This window comes from Lissotriton helveticus, chromosome 5_1 (assembly GCF_964261635.1).
Source record: "Lissotriton helveticus chromosome 5_1, aLisHel1.1, whole genome shotgun sequence".
Lineage (NCBI taxonomy): Eukaryota > Metazoa > Chordata > Amphibia > Caudata > Salamandridae > Lissotriton > Lissotriton helveticus.
In genome coordinates, this window is record NC_136065.1 from 693,849,545 (window position 1) to 693,870,147 (window position 20,603).

General features: G+C 46.0%; 1 protein-coding gene across 5 annotated transcripts in view; it reads right to left on the bottom strand.

Moving 5' to 3' along the window:
• P4HA1 (prolyl 4-hydroxylase subunit alpha 1) overlaps window positions 1–20,603 on the bottom strand; it is a 574,677-nt gene that overhangs the window by 128,807 nt on the left and 425,267 nt on the right. For 2 of the 5 annotated variants that reach the window (XM_078643090.1, XM_078643091.1), the window contains exon 9: window positions 5,045–5,115. The exons of the other annotated variants lie outside the window; for them this stretch is intronic. In XM_078643090.1, coding sequence (XP_078499216.1) covers window positions 5,045–5,115 — 71 coding nt within the window. The remainder of the gene's footprint in view (window positions 1–5,044; window positions 5,116–20,603) is intronic. 5 annotated transcript variants of the gene reach the window in all.

The following is a 20,603-nucleotide window of genomic DNA, read 5'->3' on the forward strand; positions in this document are numbered from 1 at the left end:
TGCACAAGTTCGGGTGTAGGACCGTCCCCTGCTGATGCGACAGAAGAACCTCCAGCAGAGGCAGTCTGATTGAAGGATCGATGGCCATGTGAAATAGCTAGGGAAACTAGACTCCCCATGCCCAATCCGGGGCCACAAGAATGACTTGGGCCCGGTCGCGCTTGGTCTTCTTCATCACTATGGGCAGAAGTGGTATAGGCGGAACGGCATACAAAAGACTGCAACTCCACTCGCGGCGAAAAGCGCTGCCTAGCGAGTGACGACTTGGAAATTCCAACGTGCAGAACCGCTGACATTGTGTCTTCTCTTTGGTGGTGAATAGATCTAGCCAAGGCTCTCCCCACCGCTGAGAAAGACCTTGCACCACCTTGGTTCCCTATCAGATGGTGCATTAGGAAATGCGCCTTTGGACATTGGGGCTTGGACTACCAAGCTCTAAGGGGTAGGATGCGAAGAGAGGAAATGGAGTCGCCTGGAGCCGGGCGGTGACGTCGGGCAATCATATGTTGGCTTGGAACAAGTGCCCAAACAAAATGTCCGCAAGTGCCTCATTTAATGGCAGCAAGGTCTCCCTGCTGATGGTTGAAGCACCTCTGTCATGGGGTTAGTCCTGACCGCCACCGTAGAAAGCTTGAGGCTTAAGGCCTCGGCTGCCCTACACAACACCACTGCGTAAGATGCACCCTCCTCCGTAGCCATGGTAGGGGGGGCAGATAGCATGCCACGGTCTGGGGAGGCGTCCAGACCACTGGCCTCACTTTACTCCTCTCTCCAGTGTGGTCCCTCCAACTGGTCTGCAAGAGGGTCCACAGACCCCTCCCAGTCCTCCTTACCCTCTCCTGTGAACCAGTCAGGGTGGTAAGAAACATCAGGGGAGAACAGGGGTACAAACGTACCGGTCGGCACCGGTCCCAAAGTTAGTCTGGCTCAGTGTTCTCATCGAGTGGGAGGTCGGGGCCGACGCGGGCTGGGGACACAACTGGCGTCTGAGGAAGGGGTAGTCACTGGATTTGGCGCCGGAGGTGTCACAAGGTCAACCAGCGCCAATCCGGATCCAGGCCTTGGTCGTTGGGGGCCCTGCGGTGCTGGAGCCGAAGCTGCCGACATTGAAGGCCTAGAGCCTCTAACTGAGTCCATGGGGCCGAAGGCACGCCGAAAGTCTGGCTGCCCGAAGATGGAATGCAAGGCTTCATAGAAGTTGCTAAGCTGGGCAGGGGTCACTCCGACTCTCGGAAAAGGAGGGAGGGCCGGAGTCGACCCAACAGGGTCCGCGGGTAGAGCCGGACGACTACCTTCCGCTTCCCACGTCAAGCCGGCCAAAGGACAGGGAGAACGCGAAGTGCAACAATGCTTCTTCACCTTCTTGTGCTTCCACTTACGCGAAGACGAAGACTTCGATGACGAATGGTGGTGGTGGCTCAGCGACCGGTCCTGCAACCTACCTCTCGACTGGGACCTCGAACGGCGTGGGCAGACTGCCAGGCCTTGAGATTTCTGGACCGCTCTCGCAAAGACTTCGGGTTTATGGCCCAGCAGTCGGAGCACGACTTCGGGTTGCGGTTGCGCTCCAGGCACCAAAGACACACGAGGTACGGGTTTGTGACTGACATCAATTTGCAACAGGAGTCGCAAACCTTGAAGCCGGTCAGACGTGACATCCCTCCGTGCACCAGGAGTCGACCGACTCAAAAATGTGTTGACAAAAGTCGCAAATAATGGGAGTAAAAAAGTGGTACCGCTCTCTCTGGATCTGCGCTAACTGGCACTGAAAAAGAAAGAACTGACGTCAGCGTGCGAGGGAGGCATATAAGTAGATACAGCAACATAATTCCAGTGACCACAACGCCAACGATGAATGCGGAGTCAACTGATGCCACCTATCGACGCACACAGGTAATGAGGAGGAAAAAATTCTCCTGATCCAGTCTGATGCCTGGGGGTAATTCTAAGGAGAGGAATCCATAACTAATTGTCTCGTTCAGATTGTCAAGATAAACCTGGATACAGCTCAACAAACTGAGGTTGTGGAGTGGCCTCTTTAACTTTATGAGGTGTTTTTTTTTTGCTTGACAAACAATTTTTACTGAAGTTTTTGGACATTCGTAACTAACAAAGTAAGCAACTGGACTCACCAGCCACTCTAGGCGGTATACAGTAGTCACTTATACACAGTTCGTATTAAGTGTAATTTAGATATGATTCTGGGCAGAAACTAAAGTAGAGTTTGATTAACTAGCATTTTCCTGCACAATAAATGTTCTTTAATGGTAAACACCTAAACCTCACTCAGACTTAATTTGCACTAATTAGGCCATTTACCAAATCACAAGGTGAAAGTATTAAATAGAGGCCACAAATACAAAAGACATGGGAGTTAAAACGGGTAAACCATTTAAGTTCCAAACTAGATGGGGCCTTTGAAAGATAACGTTGTGGTAACGTCTCAAGCATTAAAGCGTATTTGTGTTTATTGGTGGAAGCTCGGATTACTGCAAGTTGCATTTTGCAGGCTTTGCAAACTTTTTTAAATTGTCTAACGGGACATTTAACGGAAGATTAAAATACAGAGGATAAAACAGGACAATTTTATTCAGAGACTGCATGGCAGACATGTGCTGTTGCACAGCCCTCTCTTACTTTTCTGACTACCTGAATGGGAAACTGTCCATATGCCATGACGTCAGAAACCAAGCAGACATTAACAGGGCAGAGAGCTAGAGAGGAAACGTTCAACTAACAGCTTGGGAAGATGTGGAAACTAAAACCTGCTTGGACACACAGATTTTTTGCAAGCAGCAGAACAAGCGAAAAGCCTAGACATTTATATGTCTAATTTAAGAGAAAGTATTTGCTCCCATGTAGCTCGATATTCTAATGCATTTCTCAACCACTCAAATTTAAGTCAAGTCAAGAATCTTTATTCAGTGATTAAAAAACACCATAAAAGCACATGTATATACAATTTAAAATACAATTAAATATTCATCTAGACCCGAACTGATGTTAACACAGATTTAATTAGGTCTTTAAATGGCAAGCCCCAGCCAAGAGTTTCTGCCACAGACGCATGGTGAGACTGTTTGCAAGAGCATGGGACCCGAGTTACCCCAGCCTGCTCACTTCAGTGTTGTGAATTGCTGCAGGCAAGTCCTGGAAAAGGATATTGTTTAAGGCCAAATAAAACCTCATCAATTACCATCCTGTAGGATAGAGCCCTTGTTCACATAGTACACCTTGTATTTAAAAATAGTATCTTTTTTTCCTTTGGCACGGAAAGTATGGCCTTCAGAATAAAGAAATGGTCTCAAGTTAGAGCATTTTAATTATCTGTTTTCTTGAGATAACTGGCCACTAATTTGCTCATCTGCCAGTAAAAAGCTCTACCACAATTTAAAGACACGTCTAGGCCCTGCTCTTAGAAAGGCACTGTTCATGAGGATGGATCTGTTCAACCACCCAAGTAGGAAGGCTGGAGGAAAAATCAAAAGCACTCTTGATTAAGTCATATTTATTACAATACATGGCTGCTTTTTGCTGAGCTAATGGACATGTCAGGTTCCATCAAGTTATTCTAGACATGCATGATACACCATGCAAAGGAACCAGTAATATTCTCCTTTAGTTGATTAATGCACAAGCCTAAATCAAGTGTTATAAGCCAAATACTAGTATGGTAAAATGAGAAAGTAAAGAAAAGGCCAAAAACAGTCAATCTCCATGTCAATCATCTGAACCACTAATCCATCAACACTTAATGGGATATGTTGCAGCTGTTAGGGAGAGGGGGTCTGGGCGGGGGGAGTAGAGCAGTCGGGGAAGTGAGCGTAAAATACCATAATTTGGCAGGTAATATTTTTCAGCTGCGAGTACTTCGGGGTGAAACTCGAAATCAAGAACAAAGTTAAATAGCTTGTTTATTTAGAGAGCAAGAACCAAACCCATTTAACAACTCTGGGTTGTCCCAGATTAAGGTCTCTTGGAAGTACCACCAATAGAGGGCCACAGTTCAGCAAGTTCATGTCCAAAAGAACATTCATTAAAGATGCACAGCCTACATAAAGAAGATTACCCTCACCATGTTTCAAAATCCCAGATCGCACCCACAAGACTGTCTTCCTACAGACATGCAAAAAATAAAGGGGACACAGCCCCAAACATATATAGCCTTTAAGTCACATACCAATATTCAAATCCTGTCTAAGCTACATTCTCTGAAATGTAACTTATGTTGCTATAGTGAGATCGGGTAGCAGAGGACTCTAGCAAGTCGGAATGATCGTCTGTAGTAAGCGAACCCACAAATATCAAGCATGAGCATGTCAAGGACACTGATTCCCGGTTTTGAGAACTCTTTAAGCAGATCTCGATTCCTCTCCAGTTAGTAGAACATCCTACACGCTGAAGGATGAGAGACAAATGGCGGAGAAAAAAATGCATTCTCTTATGTTTTTTGCCTGTGCTATAATTTCTCAAACTGTTCGTAGATTGAGAATGAAGTTTTATTTTGATTTTATTGCTCTAACTAGAGAGGTCACATTTTGGATGGCTGCCTTTATGGGAACCATAGTATTGGTCAGTTCCACATGTTACACATGCGTAATCGAAATTAACATTATTGAATGAAAGATAAAATCCATTCATCGTAAAAAATCCTATTCTTAAATAGATTACTTTCAAGCTGATGTGCTAGAGACTGCGATACTGAAGAAGTGTATCCAAATAGAGAGCCTACATTCAAATGCTATCACACTACTAATAACTACATTTATTCCGGTAAACTATATATTGCCTAGCTGTTGGCAGCTGTTAATCCCTAGTAAAACATATAATTATGTTACTATTCAGGTAAAATATACCTGTGAGACCGTGGACTGAGGCAAAAAATGTTATGCCCTAATTTAAGCTAGACTGTGGTCTCATCTACTGTGGGAAATTAAGAGCTGCATTTTAGAACAGATATAAATATGAATACTCTTAAAAAATACCCTTTCAATTTTATTATGAATGTCAAATTCATCTAATCTTTAGACAGCTTGACCCTTACCTTTTAGAGACTCTGTACTGTGCGGTGGTCAACTTTCCCGTTGCTGGGTCATGCACTGTAGCCCGTCTAAGCTACAAAAAGAAAAAGAATTAAGGGCGGGTTTTTTAAAATAGCAGCTTCTTTTTTTCGGTGTGCCTTTTTCCATTCGAAACTGACTGGATGATTTCTGATTGGTCTGGATTCGATTTTTTCTCTCTTATGGTTGGAAAGAGTAACGGATTTAAATTAACGCTTCTGAAAAACCCTTTTTGTCCGTTTTAGATTTATTACTACCGAGTTTCACAGAAGTTTAATTTGTCTTCTGAACTGCCTTCTTCTAGCCAATTTTACAGTTCAAGAACTCTAGAATCTTTATCAATAGACGATAAAGGAAACTAGTGTGGGGTCTAAAAATGTTTTATTTAAATTTAAGATCAAATTAATCACATTTTAAAAAAGATGTATCCTACGTCTAACGTTATATGAAACCCCCTCCAGTGTTCCTATAACAATACAATTCTATTTAGAGGGGCACCAACTTGACAAGGTCATGAAGACAAAGGTTTGTAAATCTGATCATTAAGTGGCACTTGTGCCTTATTTGCAGGCAACGATCAGTGCAGCTTGAGCAACAATTCTGTGCCAGGGCCTAACGGTTGCTTTGAAACTTCACAGAGAAATATCTGCCTTCGCTCCAGTCTATCATTCTTTCATGCATAGGCAAGAACACAAACAAGAGAGAGGGGTGTGACCATGAAACAGATTTCAGACAACTGCTGACAACATAAAACAGATTTCTGACTGAAAAAAAGTCACATAACTGAAAATATGAAGGGACTTTGGGCCATATGTATGAACACATTTTCCCATAGACACAGAATGGGTAAAATCCTTTGATACATCTGGCCCTAAGATGGTAGGAAAGACGGTGGGTCAGTCTGCCATCTTTAGCTCATTTCAATGGTTGGAGATCGCATTTTTCATTTTAAAATGAATGGGAAATAAACAAGTATACATGAAAATATATGATAAAGTTATATTATCTTTGTGACCATGATGAGGCGTCATTATATTTGCATGGTATGTTAAACCGGACACAAACTAAAGTGACTTTAGACACTCCAGTTTATGCATTTATTTCTTAAACCTGTGCCTCCTGCAAAGGGAATAGGCCCTCGGATTTACATAACCCTGCCCTTGATGTCAGAGTCACAATTTTCACTCATATAACTGCACACATGAAAATGTAAATCACTTCCCTTACTCAAGACAGTAACTGCTGTGCAGGAAATGCTGTTCTACCAATTCAACTTGAGAATAGTCTGTACTTGTTCCTACACTAACAGACCGGCTGCTGAGATGCATCACTGTGGGTCACTATTTTCCACGATTAACAGTAAACCACTATGGCCCAGTGTATTTTGAGGCTTTTGCTGAAACTATCCTGCTTGTTAAGGAATCCAGTTTGTGGGTCTTTGACTACAGAGACCCTGTTAAAACATCATTTTAGGCAGATGTGCAGTTGGGTGGCAAGGACATTTGCACACTTAAGTCTGGATTTGTCCCGAACATTTTTTAAGTTTGATTGTGCCCGTATGGAAAAATTGGATTTGCCCCAGAAAGGATCTAGCAGGCAAATTGAACATGTCACCTTTTAAGAAAAATAGAGAAAGAACAAAAACATTTAATTGAAAGGTTTCACATCCTGTCCAGCCAAAGGAGTGAAATCTTCAGGGAGTTCTTAAATTAAAAGAATCTGATGGACCCAAACAGATTCCTCTCCGAGACCCCTCCTTGGCACACTCGCCATTCACTCTTGATTAAGCCCAGTTTAGTTGTATTCACCTATTGCGCAATTTAGACGCAAAATGATCTCATCCAGAGTATGGTGATTTGAAATGTTTAACACCATTGTGTCAGCGCTTCATATGCAGATTCAAGCATGATTGTACTATGAGGTAATATATAAAAATGCAACTGCGCATTTCTTTTTCCCTTTAGGTACAGCTACTACAAATTTGACCTAATACTGCAAGGGTGGCGAGTACACCTCTCTGTGAGGAGCCATAATGCGCTCTTAGGAACACGCCTCGGTCCTGACGAAAGCCTCTAGAGTATCCACGAGGCTGAAACATGTTGAACCATAACAGTGCGGTAGATTAGTAACTGGATCTACACACGCGCCACTACCGTTTTTAATTTCCCACCTCACAACTTCTCCAATAAATACCTGTGATAAAAGTGTTGCAGGGAATTTTAATTCACTACACAAGAGCATGAGCATACCCTCTTTTTTCATTCCTGACCACTACTGACAAACCAGTAGGTCTTCCTCCAGGTGGAGGTCAGCATATTTACAAAGAAAAAGACCCAATGATGATGCTGTAACAGTACCGCCAATGGCCTGTGTACATGTATGAGGGTTTTTATGACAGTTCCCACACGAACAAAGACCCTGGTTTTACAGGACAAGTGGTCCATTCTCCCCCTCTTTGATTTTTGTACTAACCACTGGAAGCTGAATGGATCACAGCTTCTCATTCCCTCCTCATTGATTACTAAGACCATACTGGACAGACAGGCGGCACAGTTGCAACATAACAGACCACGAAGGGCAGGAAGGAGGAGGCAGGGGCACGAAAAAGGACCAGACAAGGCACGAAGGCAGAGTATAGTGGTCTGCACATGCAAAATAGAGGCCAGGGGCGAGGCGGCAGGGCAGGAGCAACAAGCTCACCATGGAGGGCAGGAGGGATGGGCACTGGAAGCACAACACACCATGGAGGGTCACAGTGAGACTATAATGGCATACACACAGACACTGGAGGAAAGGTGGGTCAAAGGCAGCAAACTGACTACACAGGGCAGGTGGGAGGGGATGTGGCGCACAAAACCATGCATGGCAAGCAGGAGGGTTACCGGCAGCACAACGTCCATGGTCGGCAAGCGGGAGGAGACAGGGGCATGCACAAAGGACCATGGAGGACAGAAGGTAGGGGCTGGACACACGCAAAAGAGGGCAGGGGATGGGGCTTCACAATAGACCACGCGGGCAGGCAGGAGGAGCAGTAACAGCAAAACAAAGTGTGGAGAGCAGAAGGGAGTGGCAGCAAAAAGGACAATGGAGGCCAGGAGAGAGGGATTGGGGCATGCAACTTGTCATGAGTGATGTTATACGTGAGGTCATAAGCAGTGCATTGCGCACGTAAGTTATAGTTGGCTCAGCTAACTATCAGTGATAAATTTCACTGGTTTTGTACAAGTGGAACCTTAGCCTAACTAGAACGTCCATATAACCTTTGCTTTTTTTCAGTGAACCACCTTCGAGGGTCCACTACATTGGATTCTGGGATATGGAGTCTTCTTTCACTCACGGGACTCCACACAGGTGTGCAACCACTTTACAGGGGGTGGAGCGGGCTTGTTACAGCAAGACATAAGGAGGAGGGACTTACCTTCAGCTTGTGGCAATACCGATGGAACGCTTTGGGCGCTGAAGAAGGCAGGAGTCTGCCGAAATGCATTCGCCAGTTTCAAAATTAATAAAAAGGCTTCCGACTGCATCCTCCTGGGTCTCTGCTTCTTTTTTTGGAAGGAGGTTCATATATATACATATATATATGTTTTGTAAAGCGCATGAATCACCCCGGGGCATCTCCACGCTACCTAGTCCAATTGCCGAGAACAACAAAGCGCCAAAAAGTGACATCAGTATAAGAAGGCTTTCAGATGTTTCCTAAAGATCAGGTAAGATGGTGATTTACGGAGAGCTTCTGGTAGGTAGTATCAATATTTGGGGCCTACATATGAAAAAGCTCTACCTCCCAGGCGAGTCCGTTGGATGTGTGGGATTGATAGGAGAGCCTTTCCGTTAGATCTTAGGTCTTAGGTTACAGCATGATGTCAGTTTACAGATTTTATTTTGTAGGTACTTAGGGCCGGTTTCCCTCCTAGCTTTATAAACCAGACAGCGTGTCTTAAAGAAAGATCTCTTTTTGACTGGCAGCCAGTGTAGTTCCCTCAATAAAGGAAGAGATGGTGTGTCAGGGAGACTATTTAAGACCATCCTAGCGGCCGTGTTTTGAATAACTTGGAGCTTTGCTAACTGCGTGTCCCCTACTTCTGCCAACAAAGTGTTACCATAGTCCATCCGGCTGATTACTAAGGCCTGGACCACCGTCCTACGGTGGCTCAGGGGAAGGTATGGGATAATTTTCCGGCGGCTATAATAACAGGAGCTCATTATCTTGCTGACATTGTTCTTCATTGACAGGCTTTCATCCAGCTGAATTCCTAGGCTTTTTACTGAGACGCGGGCGCTGGCGCCGTGCCCAGCTCAGCCGGCCACCAGTCATCCAGAATCAGATCCTGTGTTTTCCCCAGAAACATTAGTTAAGTCTTTCCTGGGTTTAATTGGAGGCAGGACTCTGCCATCCAATTTGCAATGGCCAGCATTCCTTGTGAGAAGCGCACTTTTTCCTCCGCCAGATTTTTCCCAATAGGAAAAATCAGTTGAGTGTCGTCTGCATATGAGACGACCTCAAACCCATATTGCCGTACTACTCCAGCTAGCGGGGCCATATGAACATTGAAGAGGGTAGGACTCAAGCATGAGCCCTGTGGAACCCCTCTCTCCAACAAAACTTATATGACCTGAAAGGGCCCATCATAACCTGTTGTTTCCTGTAGGCCAGAAAATGGATGAGCCACTTCAAGGCCAGGTCGCCGATCCCACAGTCCTGTAGCCTCTCCGCAAGCAGTCGATGTGAAACAGTATCGAATGCTGCGGAGAGGTCCAGAAGGATAAGCATCACTGATCCCCCTCCATTCAGCGTCCGCCTGATGGAGTCAGTGACTGCTAAGATGGCCGTCTCTGTGCTAAATCCCGGCCGAAAACCGGACTGTGATATGTCCAGAATGTTATTGGACTCCAGATACTGGCTCAATTGTGTGTTATTATGAGTCTCCAATATCTTTGCTAACAGAGGAAGTAACGATATTGGCCTATAATTACTTAGGACTGCGGGGTCTGCTGATGGTTTCTTAAGGATAGAGCGCACATGGGCTTCCTTCCATGCCATGGGAATATAGCCACTGGCAATTGAGGAGTTAATCTCCTGAATGGCCGGTGCACAGCTCGTTGCAATCAAGACCATGGCGTAGGGCGGAAAGATGTCACTCGGGGATCCCAATTTAGCTGCTTGAAGATGACGGATAACATCCTGCCGCATAATAGGATCGAACCGATTGAGACGATTCCCAGACGTCATTTTATTAGCGTTGGGCTGAGCTAAACTGATACTTTTATCTTTAGGAAAGTTCTCATAGATCAGAGTGATCTTATCCTGGAAATAGGTGGCTAATGCATCGCAGAGCTCCTGCGTTTCTACCAGTGATTGTTTGCAGGCCTGCAGGGAAGAGAAACCCTTCACTATATCAAACAGTGTTTTTGAGGAGTTCCCTGCCTGCTCTATTTGCACCTGGATGTAAACACATCTGGCAGTCTTGATATTGTGGTGGTAACCTGCTAAGGCCTTTTTGTAGATCCTTTTGTCCCCCTCTTTTTTAGATCGTCTCCATTGTCTCCCCAGAGTTTTACAGGAGGATTTTTAAATTTTTAGAGCCCCCGAGTACCAAGGTGCTGAGTCCCGGCGAAGTCCTGGCTTCAAGTTTTCTTCTAAGATAACCATATCCAAGATCTGAGTCAGAGCCCGATTGAAATTGGCCAGTAGTTCCTCCGTGTCCTGATCCCCTAATTCCTTGGCCCGATTCTCCAAGAGCTGAAACTTTCTCTCAAATGCTTCCGCAGTGAGCTTCTTCCATGATCTAACTCTCTGAGTTTTTTTTGATGTAGGCCGTTGTTCATGTCCACGTTTACTTGCCTCAGGGCAGATCAGATAATGGTCTGTCCAGGTCAAGAGCTGGGCATCTAGGAATTGTACGTTTTTAATATTAGAGAATAGCATATCCAATGTATGTCCGGCCGTGTGCGTTGGGCCTAGGACATACTGTACCAGACCCATATCTGATAATCCTGAAAACAACTGAGCCACTTCTGGATCATGGAGAGCTTCTCCATGATAGTTGAAATCCCCCAACAGTATAAAACTACTAGAGGCCATAACCTGTGTGGCTATGAACTCTGTCAAAAAATTGACAACGTTCAATTTTGGACCAGGTGGGCGATACAAAAGTGCCCCCTCCCAGGTTTTTGAGGGTGAGGTGGAAATCCTAAAAAGGCCTATCTCAGCTTCTCAGTCCTAAGCGTGTCTAACCATTGGACCTTTAAGTTCTCTTTAAATGCTATGGCAACCCCCCCCCCCCATTTTCCCCACTCTGTCCAAGTGGATAAATTTGTACCCAACCGGAATCGCGATGTTGATTGCCGGGGCAGTAGGGGGGGTTAACCAGGTTTCTGTCAGGAAGCATATATCTGGGTGTGAGTCGCAGTCGTTGGTGAGGCACCACTGAAAGTTCTAGGAACGTGGTGTACCATGCCTGTCTTGCCCATGTCGGGGCAACTAGGATGAGTGTCATTGAGTGCTGCCGCAGTTTGCGCGCTACCAGCGGTATGAGCGGTGCTGGAGGAAAAGCGTACGCAAATCTGTTTGACCAGTTCATCCATATCGCATTGCCCTGAGACTGCGGGTGTGGGAACCTGGCGGCGAAGGTTTGGCATTTTGCGTTTTCTTTTGTGGCGAATAGGTCCATCTCTGGATGACCCCACTGCTGGAAATACGGTGTAGCACAGAGGGATGAATCTCCCACTCGTGCAGTTGATGGCTGTGCCTGCTGAGCAGGTCCGCTATCTGGTTGTCCTTGCCCGGGAGGTGTTCCGCTATGAGGAAGATGTTTCTCTGAATGGCCCACTTCCACATGCTCTGGGCTAGGTGTGACAATTGTGGGGAGTGTGTACCCCCCTGTTTTTGGATGTAATACATTGCAGTCATGTTGTCCGTCCGGATCAGCACGACTTTGTTGCACAAATGCAATTTGAATGCCTTCATCGCCATGAAGATTGAAATCAGTTCCAGTAGGTTGATGTGCATCTTCTGCTGCTGTGTCGTCCATAGTCCCTGCACCGTATAATGGAGGACATGCGCTCCCAAGCCTTGGAGAGATGCGTCCGTCGTCAGCACTATCTGTGGTACCGGCTCTTGGAACAGTCGTCCCCTGCAAAGGTTTTGTGTGTTCCACCAATGCAGAGAGTTGTGAGCACAACCGGTCACCAACACTAGGTCCTTCAGATGTCCCTGAGCCTGGTTCCACTGTCGTGCCAAGCACTCCTGAAGCGGACGCATGTGTAGCCTCGCGTGAGGGACTATAAAGATGCAGGAGGCCATCATGCCTATTAGCTGCATAAACATTTGCGCTGGGAGTGAGTGATGGTGCCTGAATTGTTGAATCAGCAGTTGCATGCTGTTGATTTTTGCTGAATTTGGCTGTGCTGTTGCTGCTAGGGTGTTTATTTCCGCGCCTAGGTACTGTTGTACATTTGCGGGTTGAAGATGAGATTTTGGGTAATTTAGTGAAAATCCTAGACTGTGCAGGAGGTGAATTGTGCGGGACATGTGGCTGGCACATTGCTGGGCTGACTTCGCTTGGATAAGCCAGTCGTCCAGATAAGGATAGACATGGATGTGTTGTCTCCGAAGGTGCGCAGCTACCGTCGCTAAGCACTTGGTAAACACTCTGGGGGCTGTAGTGACCCCGAAAGGCAGGACCTTGAACTGGTAATGCTGGTTGTTTATGGTGAATCTGAGATATTTCCTGTGACCTGGGTGAATTGGAATGTGGAAATATGCGTCCTTTAGGTCTAGGGTTGCTAGGAAATCCCCCTGACTGGGCAATGGTAGAACCTGCTACAAAGTGAGCATGTAACAATGTTCTGACAAGATGTATTGGTTCAAGGGTCTGAGGTCTAGAATGAGCCTGAGAGACCCGTCCTTTTTTGGGATAAAGAAGTACAGTGAGTACACCCCTGTACCCTGTTGTTCCAAAGGCACGAGTTCTATGGCCCCTTTTTGCAGCATGCAGATGACTTCTTGCTGCAATAAGCGCATGTGCTCTGCGGACATAGGACGGTGCCTTGGGGGTATGTTGGGTGGAGTGGAGGTTAGTTCTAGACAATAGCCGTATTGGATAAGTTGTCTCACCCACCTGTCTGTGGTAATGCCTTCCCAGACTGGCAGGAACTGCTGAAGTCTTCCCCTGACCGGTGTTATATGGTCTGGGGGCAGTGACAAGACGTCACTGTTTATTGGTGGCGGAGGATCTGGCATTATTATTTTCTCGTCCTCTGCCTTTGGTGCTGTTCCCACGGTATCCACCCCTATTGCTTTTGTTATAGGTGGTTTGTGTTCTTCCTTTGTTGTATTGGGCTTGCTGTGATGCTTGACCTCTAGAAGCTCCCCTGTTACCGGAGCGACGAAAGGAACCGCCCCTGAACTGCTGTGACTGCAGAGCTCCCATGGATTTGGCTGTCTCAGTGTCTTTCTTAATTCTTTCTAGGGTTGTGTCTACATCGGGACCAAATAGAAAGTCAGGGTTAACTGGCTGATTGAGTAAAGTTGTTTGGATCTCTGGCTTGAATCCAGAGATACGGAGCCAGGCATGCCTTCTGAGCATCACACTTGTGTTGATGGCCCTAGCTGCTGCGTCTGCCGCATCTAGCGCACATTTAATGGATGCGTTTGTAATTAGCTTCCCTTCCTGTATTAGCATTTCTGCTCCCTCCTTATAAGCGTCAGGCAGGTGTTGTAGTAGCTGCTCTAACGTGTCGTAATGAGCCCTATCATATCTGGCTAATAGGGCCTGTGTATTTGAGATTCTCCAAATATTTGCCGCTTGAGCCGCTACACGTTTGCCAGAAGCTTCCAAGATTTTGGATTCTTTGTCCGGAGGAGGAGCATCACCACTTGTTTGAGAGTTCGCTCTCTTACGAGCATTAGCAACCACCAAGGAGTCCAATGGAAGCTGGACTTTGATATACGTAGGGTCTACAGGCGCAGGCCTGTACTTCCGTTCAATCCTGGGGTTTACAACCCGTGCCCTTGTGGTTTCTTTGAAAATGTCACCAGCGTGTTTAAGGACACCCTTAAGCATAGGTAATGTTTTTACCGATCTTTCTGAAGTTGAGAAAGTATCAAACAAAAAGTCCTCTTCTACCGGGTCAGCGTGCATTTCTACATCATGGTTAATGGCTGCCCTACACAATTAATGCGTTAAACGCAGCCGTATCTTCAGTAGGCGAGGTTTTGACTGTATAGGACTGAGTGTCAGGTGTGGCGTGTGGCTCACTAGGGTCAACAGGGTCAGTCAAAGGGTTGAGACTCCTCTTGATCTGTGTCAATAGGATAATTAAATTCATCCTCATTGTATCCCTCCCCCACATCCTCAGTGGTATGTGTGGGAGAATAGGTATATTCCTGTCCATATGACTCAATAGGTTCAAAAAGAGCAGGCGAGGTAGCAGAGTCCCTTTTATTTTTGAGTGGTATTTTGTATGACTCCATAGGATGTTCTGGAATGATCTTTCGTTTAGAAATAGTGAGTCTTCCAGTATAGGAGTCGATGAAAAGTTTCGACTGATTATCATAGGAGGGCGCAGGGAACACCACGTCCTCTCCCATGGGCTGGGTCCTTGAGGCCACCGACGATTTTGTTGTTGTGTTGGTGCTTGTTTGTAGCTGGAAAGCCTCAGGGCGCGCAGTCGGGGGCAGTCCGTACTTTATTGGTGGCGTAGGCCTTGGAGACGGACTGACCTGCTTTGAGGTTGGCGCCGCCTACGATGCGACCGACTTCGTTTTATCAGGATGCTGTTCGTGGCCATGCGTCGACTCGCGCTGTTGGTGCGCAGCAGGCACGCTCTTTTGCTTCGACTTGTTATGCTCTTTCGGGTCGAGTTTGCTTTTCGACTCGAAGGCCTTGACCATTAGTGGCTTGGAGGCCTGAAGCTTCGGATCAATAGTCTTCTGAGCCTTGAGTCCTTTGTCAGTGTCGCCATCTTTGGACTTGGACGTCGACGGCGTCAGCGTGACGTGCTTGACTTTAGATACAGGCTTTGTCGATCCGATCTTCGGTCCGACACCCCCTTTTGACCCCGAGGGGTCGATGACACTCTTCAATTTGATTGGATCCGAAGTCGTCGATCAGATGACTGTTTTTATCAGTTTCGGTTTCGATTTAGCTTCTGTCGGTTTCGATTTCACCGCTGATTGTGGTTGATCGACCGATGGCTCTTTAGAAATATTCTTAGCCGGGCCTTGAAGCGGGGCTATAGAATGTGGATGAAGAGCTTGGCTAAGGCATTCCGGCGATGCCTCGACCTGAGCCTTGGAAGGTACAGTGTCATTACCGGGCCTCGCGATTGCGGTTGGGCCTTGCTCATCGCTTGAGTCGTCATCGACGGCTCCGATGGCTTGTGCGTCGTCTCCTACCTCGACGACGTCTTCATCATGGACGTAGTCTTCGTCTTCGTCCTCATCATAGTTTGTGTTTTGCTCCGACGCGGGGTCCAACTGTTGATCAGGATCCTCTTCTTCTACGCCCTCGTCGTCCTCCGCCTCGAAGATGTTCTCTGGGTCGGGCGCTGTCTTCCGCGCCGAATGTCTCGCTGCGCGTCGAAGCCGAAGTGTTTTCTTCAACCTGAATCGAGAACAGGCCATGCAGCTGGCCTCGTCGTGGTCCGGTGATAGGCATTTATTGCACACCGGGTGCACATCGATGTGAGGGTATTTTGAGTTGCAAACGGGGCACCGTTTGAACGGGCTCTGTTCCATCGTAGATCGTTGATGGGGCCTTTGGTGTCAAAAAAGGCAATAGGCCTTCGACGTCCGGCTTGAAGTACTGGAACACGTACGTGGCACCGAACGAAAGACAATACCGACGCCCCTAAGGCCTTTAAGCCTTGAAAAAAGTTTTTTATATCGATTCCGAACGTGAGTTACGAAAGTACATCCGAACCCAATGGCGGAAAAAAGACAATCTGAGGATGGAGAGGATGCCCATGCGCACTGTAGTCCAGGGGAGGCGCCACCTATCTCGTGATACTTCGAAGACTCTTCCAGGACAACAATGTGCAATCATCCGGACCCAACACTAGGGGGCGATCTATGCACAGATATGAATTCAGCAGCCCACATGCCTCGAACATATATATATATATATACACACACACACACATATATATATATATATATATATATATACACACACACACATATATACACACACACACACATATATGTATGCATTTACACACACACAGACACACATTATCTGCCTCCATGGTACTGACTCATAGAGGGGTCTGTGAGGGACCCCGCAGGGGAAGAAATAGTGGGAAAACATTTTTTCCCAGGGGTGAGGATCCACGGATCCACCGTGGCGCTCGGCGTGGCCTGAGTGAATCTGCGGTAGATCCAGGGTTCCAGACCCCAATTAAAAAAAAACACAAACCCATCCTCCTACACCCATACAACCACTCACAAATCCATACACCTACTCACACCCATACAGACACTGATACATCCACTCACACAGAAGCTTACACACCCACCCATCACACAAAACTACTCACACACCCATACAGTCACTCGCACACCCAGAGTCCCAGAAAACCACCCATTTACACACTCATACATCCAAGACCTACAGAGACATTCACACACCCACTCACAAAGCCACATACACACCCACACAGCCACTTACACGCTCACTCAGACACCTACCCACACTCATACAGCAAAACCAGGCACACACACCCATATAGCCACTTATAGACCACTCAGAGACCCACATCGCTACTTAAACACCCATCCAGAGACCTAGAAAACCACTCACCCATACAGACACCGATACATCAAGTCAGAACTCGGAGAACCACTCGCACGAATGTATGACGTTACAACGCATACATTTAGAATGCATGCCTTTACAACGCAGTTTTTAAATCGCAACATCCTTTACAATGCATTCTTTTACATAGCATCCCATTACATCACATTTTCAGAAACTACCTTTACAACGCATTCCATTACATCGCATTATAGCTTTACAACGCATATCATTACAATGCATGCCATTACATTGCATTTAAGGTTAGTGTTGGATAGTATAGGGGTAATAATTACTATTCTAACTCCAGTGAGCGCAACAGTAGGGTAAGTGTTGGATAGTGTAGGGGTAAAAATTACTATTCTAACTCCAATGAGTGCAACAGTAGGGTAAGTGTCGCATAGTGTAAGGGTACTATGCGTTGTAATGGTATGCGTTGTAATGACTTGCCATGTAATGCCTGCGTCGTAGTGACTTGCATTGTAATGACATGCGTTGTAGTGACATGCAATGTAATGGCTACATTGTAATGAAATGCGATGTAATGACTGCTATGTAAAAGTAGTGCGATGTAATGACTGTGTTGTGAAGGTTCTTTCCCCACTAGCACACCCAATCACAGACCAACACAGGCACTCAGACACCCAGTCAGAGGCCCAGAAAAACACACACACATTTACACACTCATAGAGCCACTCACCCACCTACAGTCAGTGGCACACCCACACACAGATCCACACAACCACTCCCACACCTCAACAGCCACTACCACACCTACTCAGACTCAGAGACGCAAAAAACAACACACCCATTTACACATTCATACCACTACTCGCACATCCACTTACAGACCCAGGAACCACTAATACATGGAATCAAAGGCCCACACAGGCACTCACACACCCACTTATACACTCATACAGCTAGTAACACCTTTTCACAGACCCACACAGCCTCTTGCACACCCAGCACATACTCACATGCACACACACCCATACAGCCCATCACGCACCCTTTCAGAGGCCCAGATAACCACTCGCACACCCATACAGCCACTCATACACCCACTTACCCATACAGACACTTACAAACCCAAACACCAACTCACACACCCACTCACCCAGGTTACAGGAATGTTATGGTTAGGAAATAGTATTAAAAAGTAGAAATTCACTGAACAAGGGTTACAGGGATGTTATAGTTGGGTTCAGATTTTACACACACAAAACCATAGACATTCAGCAATTCTAGTTATCTCAAGCAATTAACTTGTGCCCTAAGGTAACTATAACTCACACCCTCGCCATGCACTGCAAATTACCTCACATATTACATCACTTATGCCATCTTCTTGGACATCATTGAAAATATTGATAATATTGCAACATTTGCAGTGAAATTATTGATGAGAAAACTGTGCATGGTGGGGATGAGAGTTATAGTTACCTTAGGGTAGAAGTTATACATACATGAAAAGTAGAACTGCTAAATTTCTAGGGTTTTGTGTGTGTGTAAAATGTGAACCAAATTATATTGTCCCTTTAAACTTTCAGTAACTACATGTAGCGGAAGTGAAACAGTTGGCTTCAAAAGGTTTCAAGAACAATTGCGGTCGACCTCGAATCTGGGGAACCGGGTTCGAGTCACGGCAATGACGCTAAATATCCTGTGATTCTGGGCAAATCACAACCTCCCCATGCCAAAGCAAAAAATGAATGTGTCCTCATGTAATGCAACTGGTGCCATGTAAAGCGCTCTGATACCCGATACGGGTCAAGTTCGCGCTATATAAAACTGTAAAATAAAAAATAAAAATTGGGAAAAAGTGTAAAGCTTTAACAGTAAGGTCGAGAGTACAAAAACGAGAAACTGATTAACATAGTTGAAGTGCACAACAGTTTAAAAAAAAAAGAGGCCCATTTTCATGTTTCCCCTTACTCCAAGCCCTTGCCCCACTTCACCGGAAAGTTAACACTATCAGGTTGGCTGGTGGTGTCATGCAGGAGATGTTCCAACTGCCAGCGCAGACTGACTGGGTGGTTAGTGTTACTAGGCTTTGAAGCACTTAGTCCTCAAATTGGGCTTCACAAGTAGGGGCTTGCACTAGTACTCATCATATTTGCTCAACTCATCCTAGTCTGGACTTGTGATTCAGTTCCAAGATTGCCTCTCTACTCGCAAGATGTCACTAAGCAGGATAGACTGTTTTTTGTTGTTTTTTTTAATAACATGCAGCATGCATCAGGTAGTAGCATGAGGCAACCATTACAGTGGGCTGACCTTTAACAAAAATGTACAGCAGGGTGGCATGAACAATTAAAAATGTCACAAAAAGATTTTTATTTCAAATCAGTAATCTTACACAGTAAAAATACTGAGTGACTCGAAAACTGAATATCTGGTTGGAAGGGGCAGTGTAGCGTTTGGTCAGTCTCCAATTCTGAAAGCAAGAGGAGGCCCGATCCAACAGATGGCCCTGCTACTGCGCCTGTCTTCGCCCAGGTGTGACTCGCGTGGTCAGGTAGCTGTGGTGATAGTATGCATCCTTGCTGTATTGTGCTTGTGGCAACGCCTTCTCCTTACCAGGAATTCCGGCCACTGTAGTCCCGGCACTCATCGTCCTGCACAGCGGATTAGCAGTCTCACGGCGCTGTTCTCGTGGCCCAGTCTTCTCCTTGGCAGGAATTCTGGACCCTGTAGCCCATGCATTCAGCATCCCATACTATGGGGGTAGCAGTGGTGATTATATGAACCCTTATGTCCTGTGCTGGCGACTCACCCCACCTTCTCCTTAGCAGAAATTCTGGCCACTGTAGTCCAAGTGGCACCTGTGGGGTAGCAATGGTGAATATATGCACCCTCGTGGCACTGTGCTGGTGACCCTACCTTCTCCATGGGAGGAATTCAGGCCCCTGTAGTATACATTTTGAGCATGTACCCTCTTTGCAGCTGGGTTGACGTCGGGGTATGCAATGACAAGGCATGAGGATTGGGGGTAGTTATGGTGTATTGTGACTCCTGGGATGGGAGAGGTAGTTGGCGAGTGTAAAGGAGCATCTTGGGGATATCGGCGTGAGCATCTGGGGAAGTGAGCTTCACAGATATGGGGTGAATGTGAGAGATGCCTCAAAAGGTGTGAGCTTCTGGTCAGGGTGAAGTTCTGAGGTTCTGATGATGGAAATAGAGCCAAGAAAGGTATACATCAAGATGTGGCCCATCCAGGAATGGTGTGAGCATCCGGGAGGGATATGTAGGGGGTTTTGGTGAAGGAATGTATGTGTCAGATAGATGATCTGTGAAATGCATAACGGGAAGATGATGTACTTATGATTTATTGTTTGGGGTGTTTAGGAAGAGGTAATTCTAATGACTAGTTGGCTGAAATGGCAAAAATGCTGGGGAAAAATGTGCTTTTGTGTCAAGGTGTCTCCTATTGTGATGTTTCCTATTCCAAACTTTCTTAATGGAGGGGGGGTACCATTAAGTTAAATGTGGTGTGTACTTCAGCAGCTGCTTTTATTTCACCACATTTGCATTCAGGTATATTAATTAAATCAATTTAATCAGAAATCCCATACGTCAACTGCAATGGTAGCAAAAGGGAGCGCACAGGATTGAGTTCATAATACACAGTGCAAAATAAAAGTCTAGAACTCATAATCCAGGAGTGATCTAGTACCTTGATGTAAATAGTACATACATAAAGTGCATATTCCTAACTGATTCTTTTGGGTTCTCACTC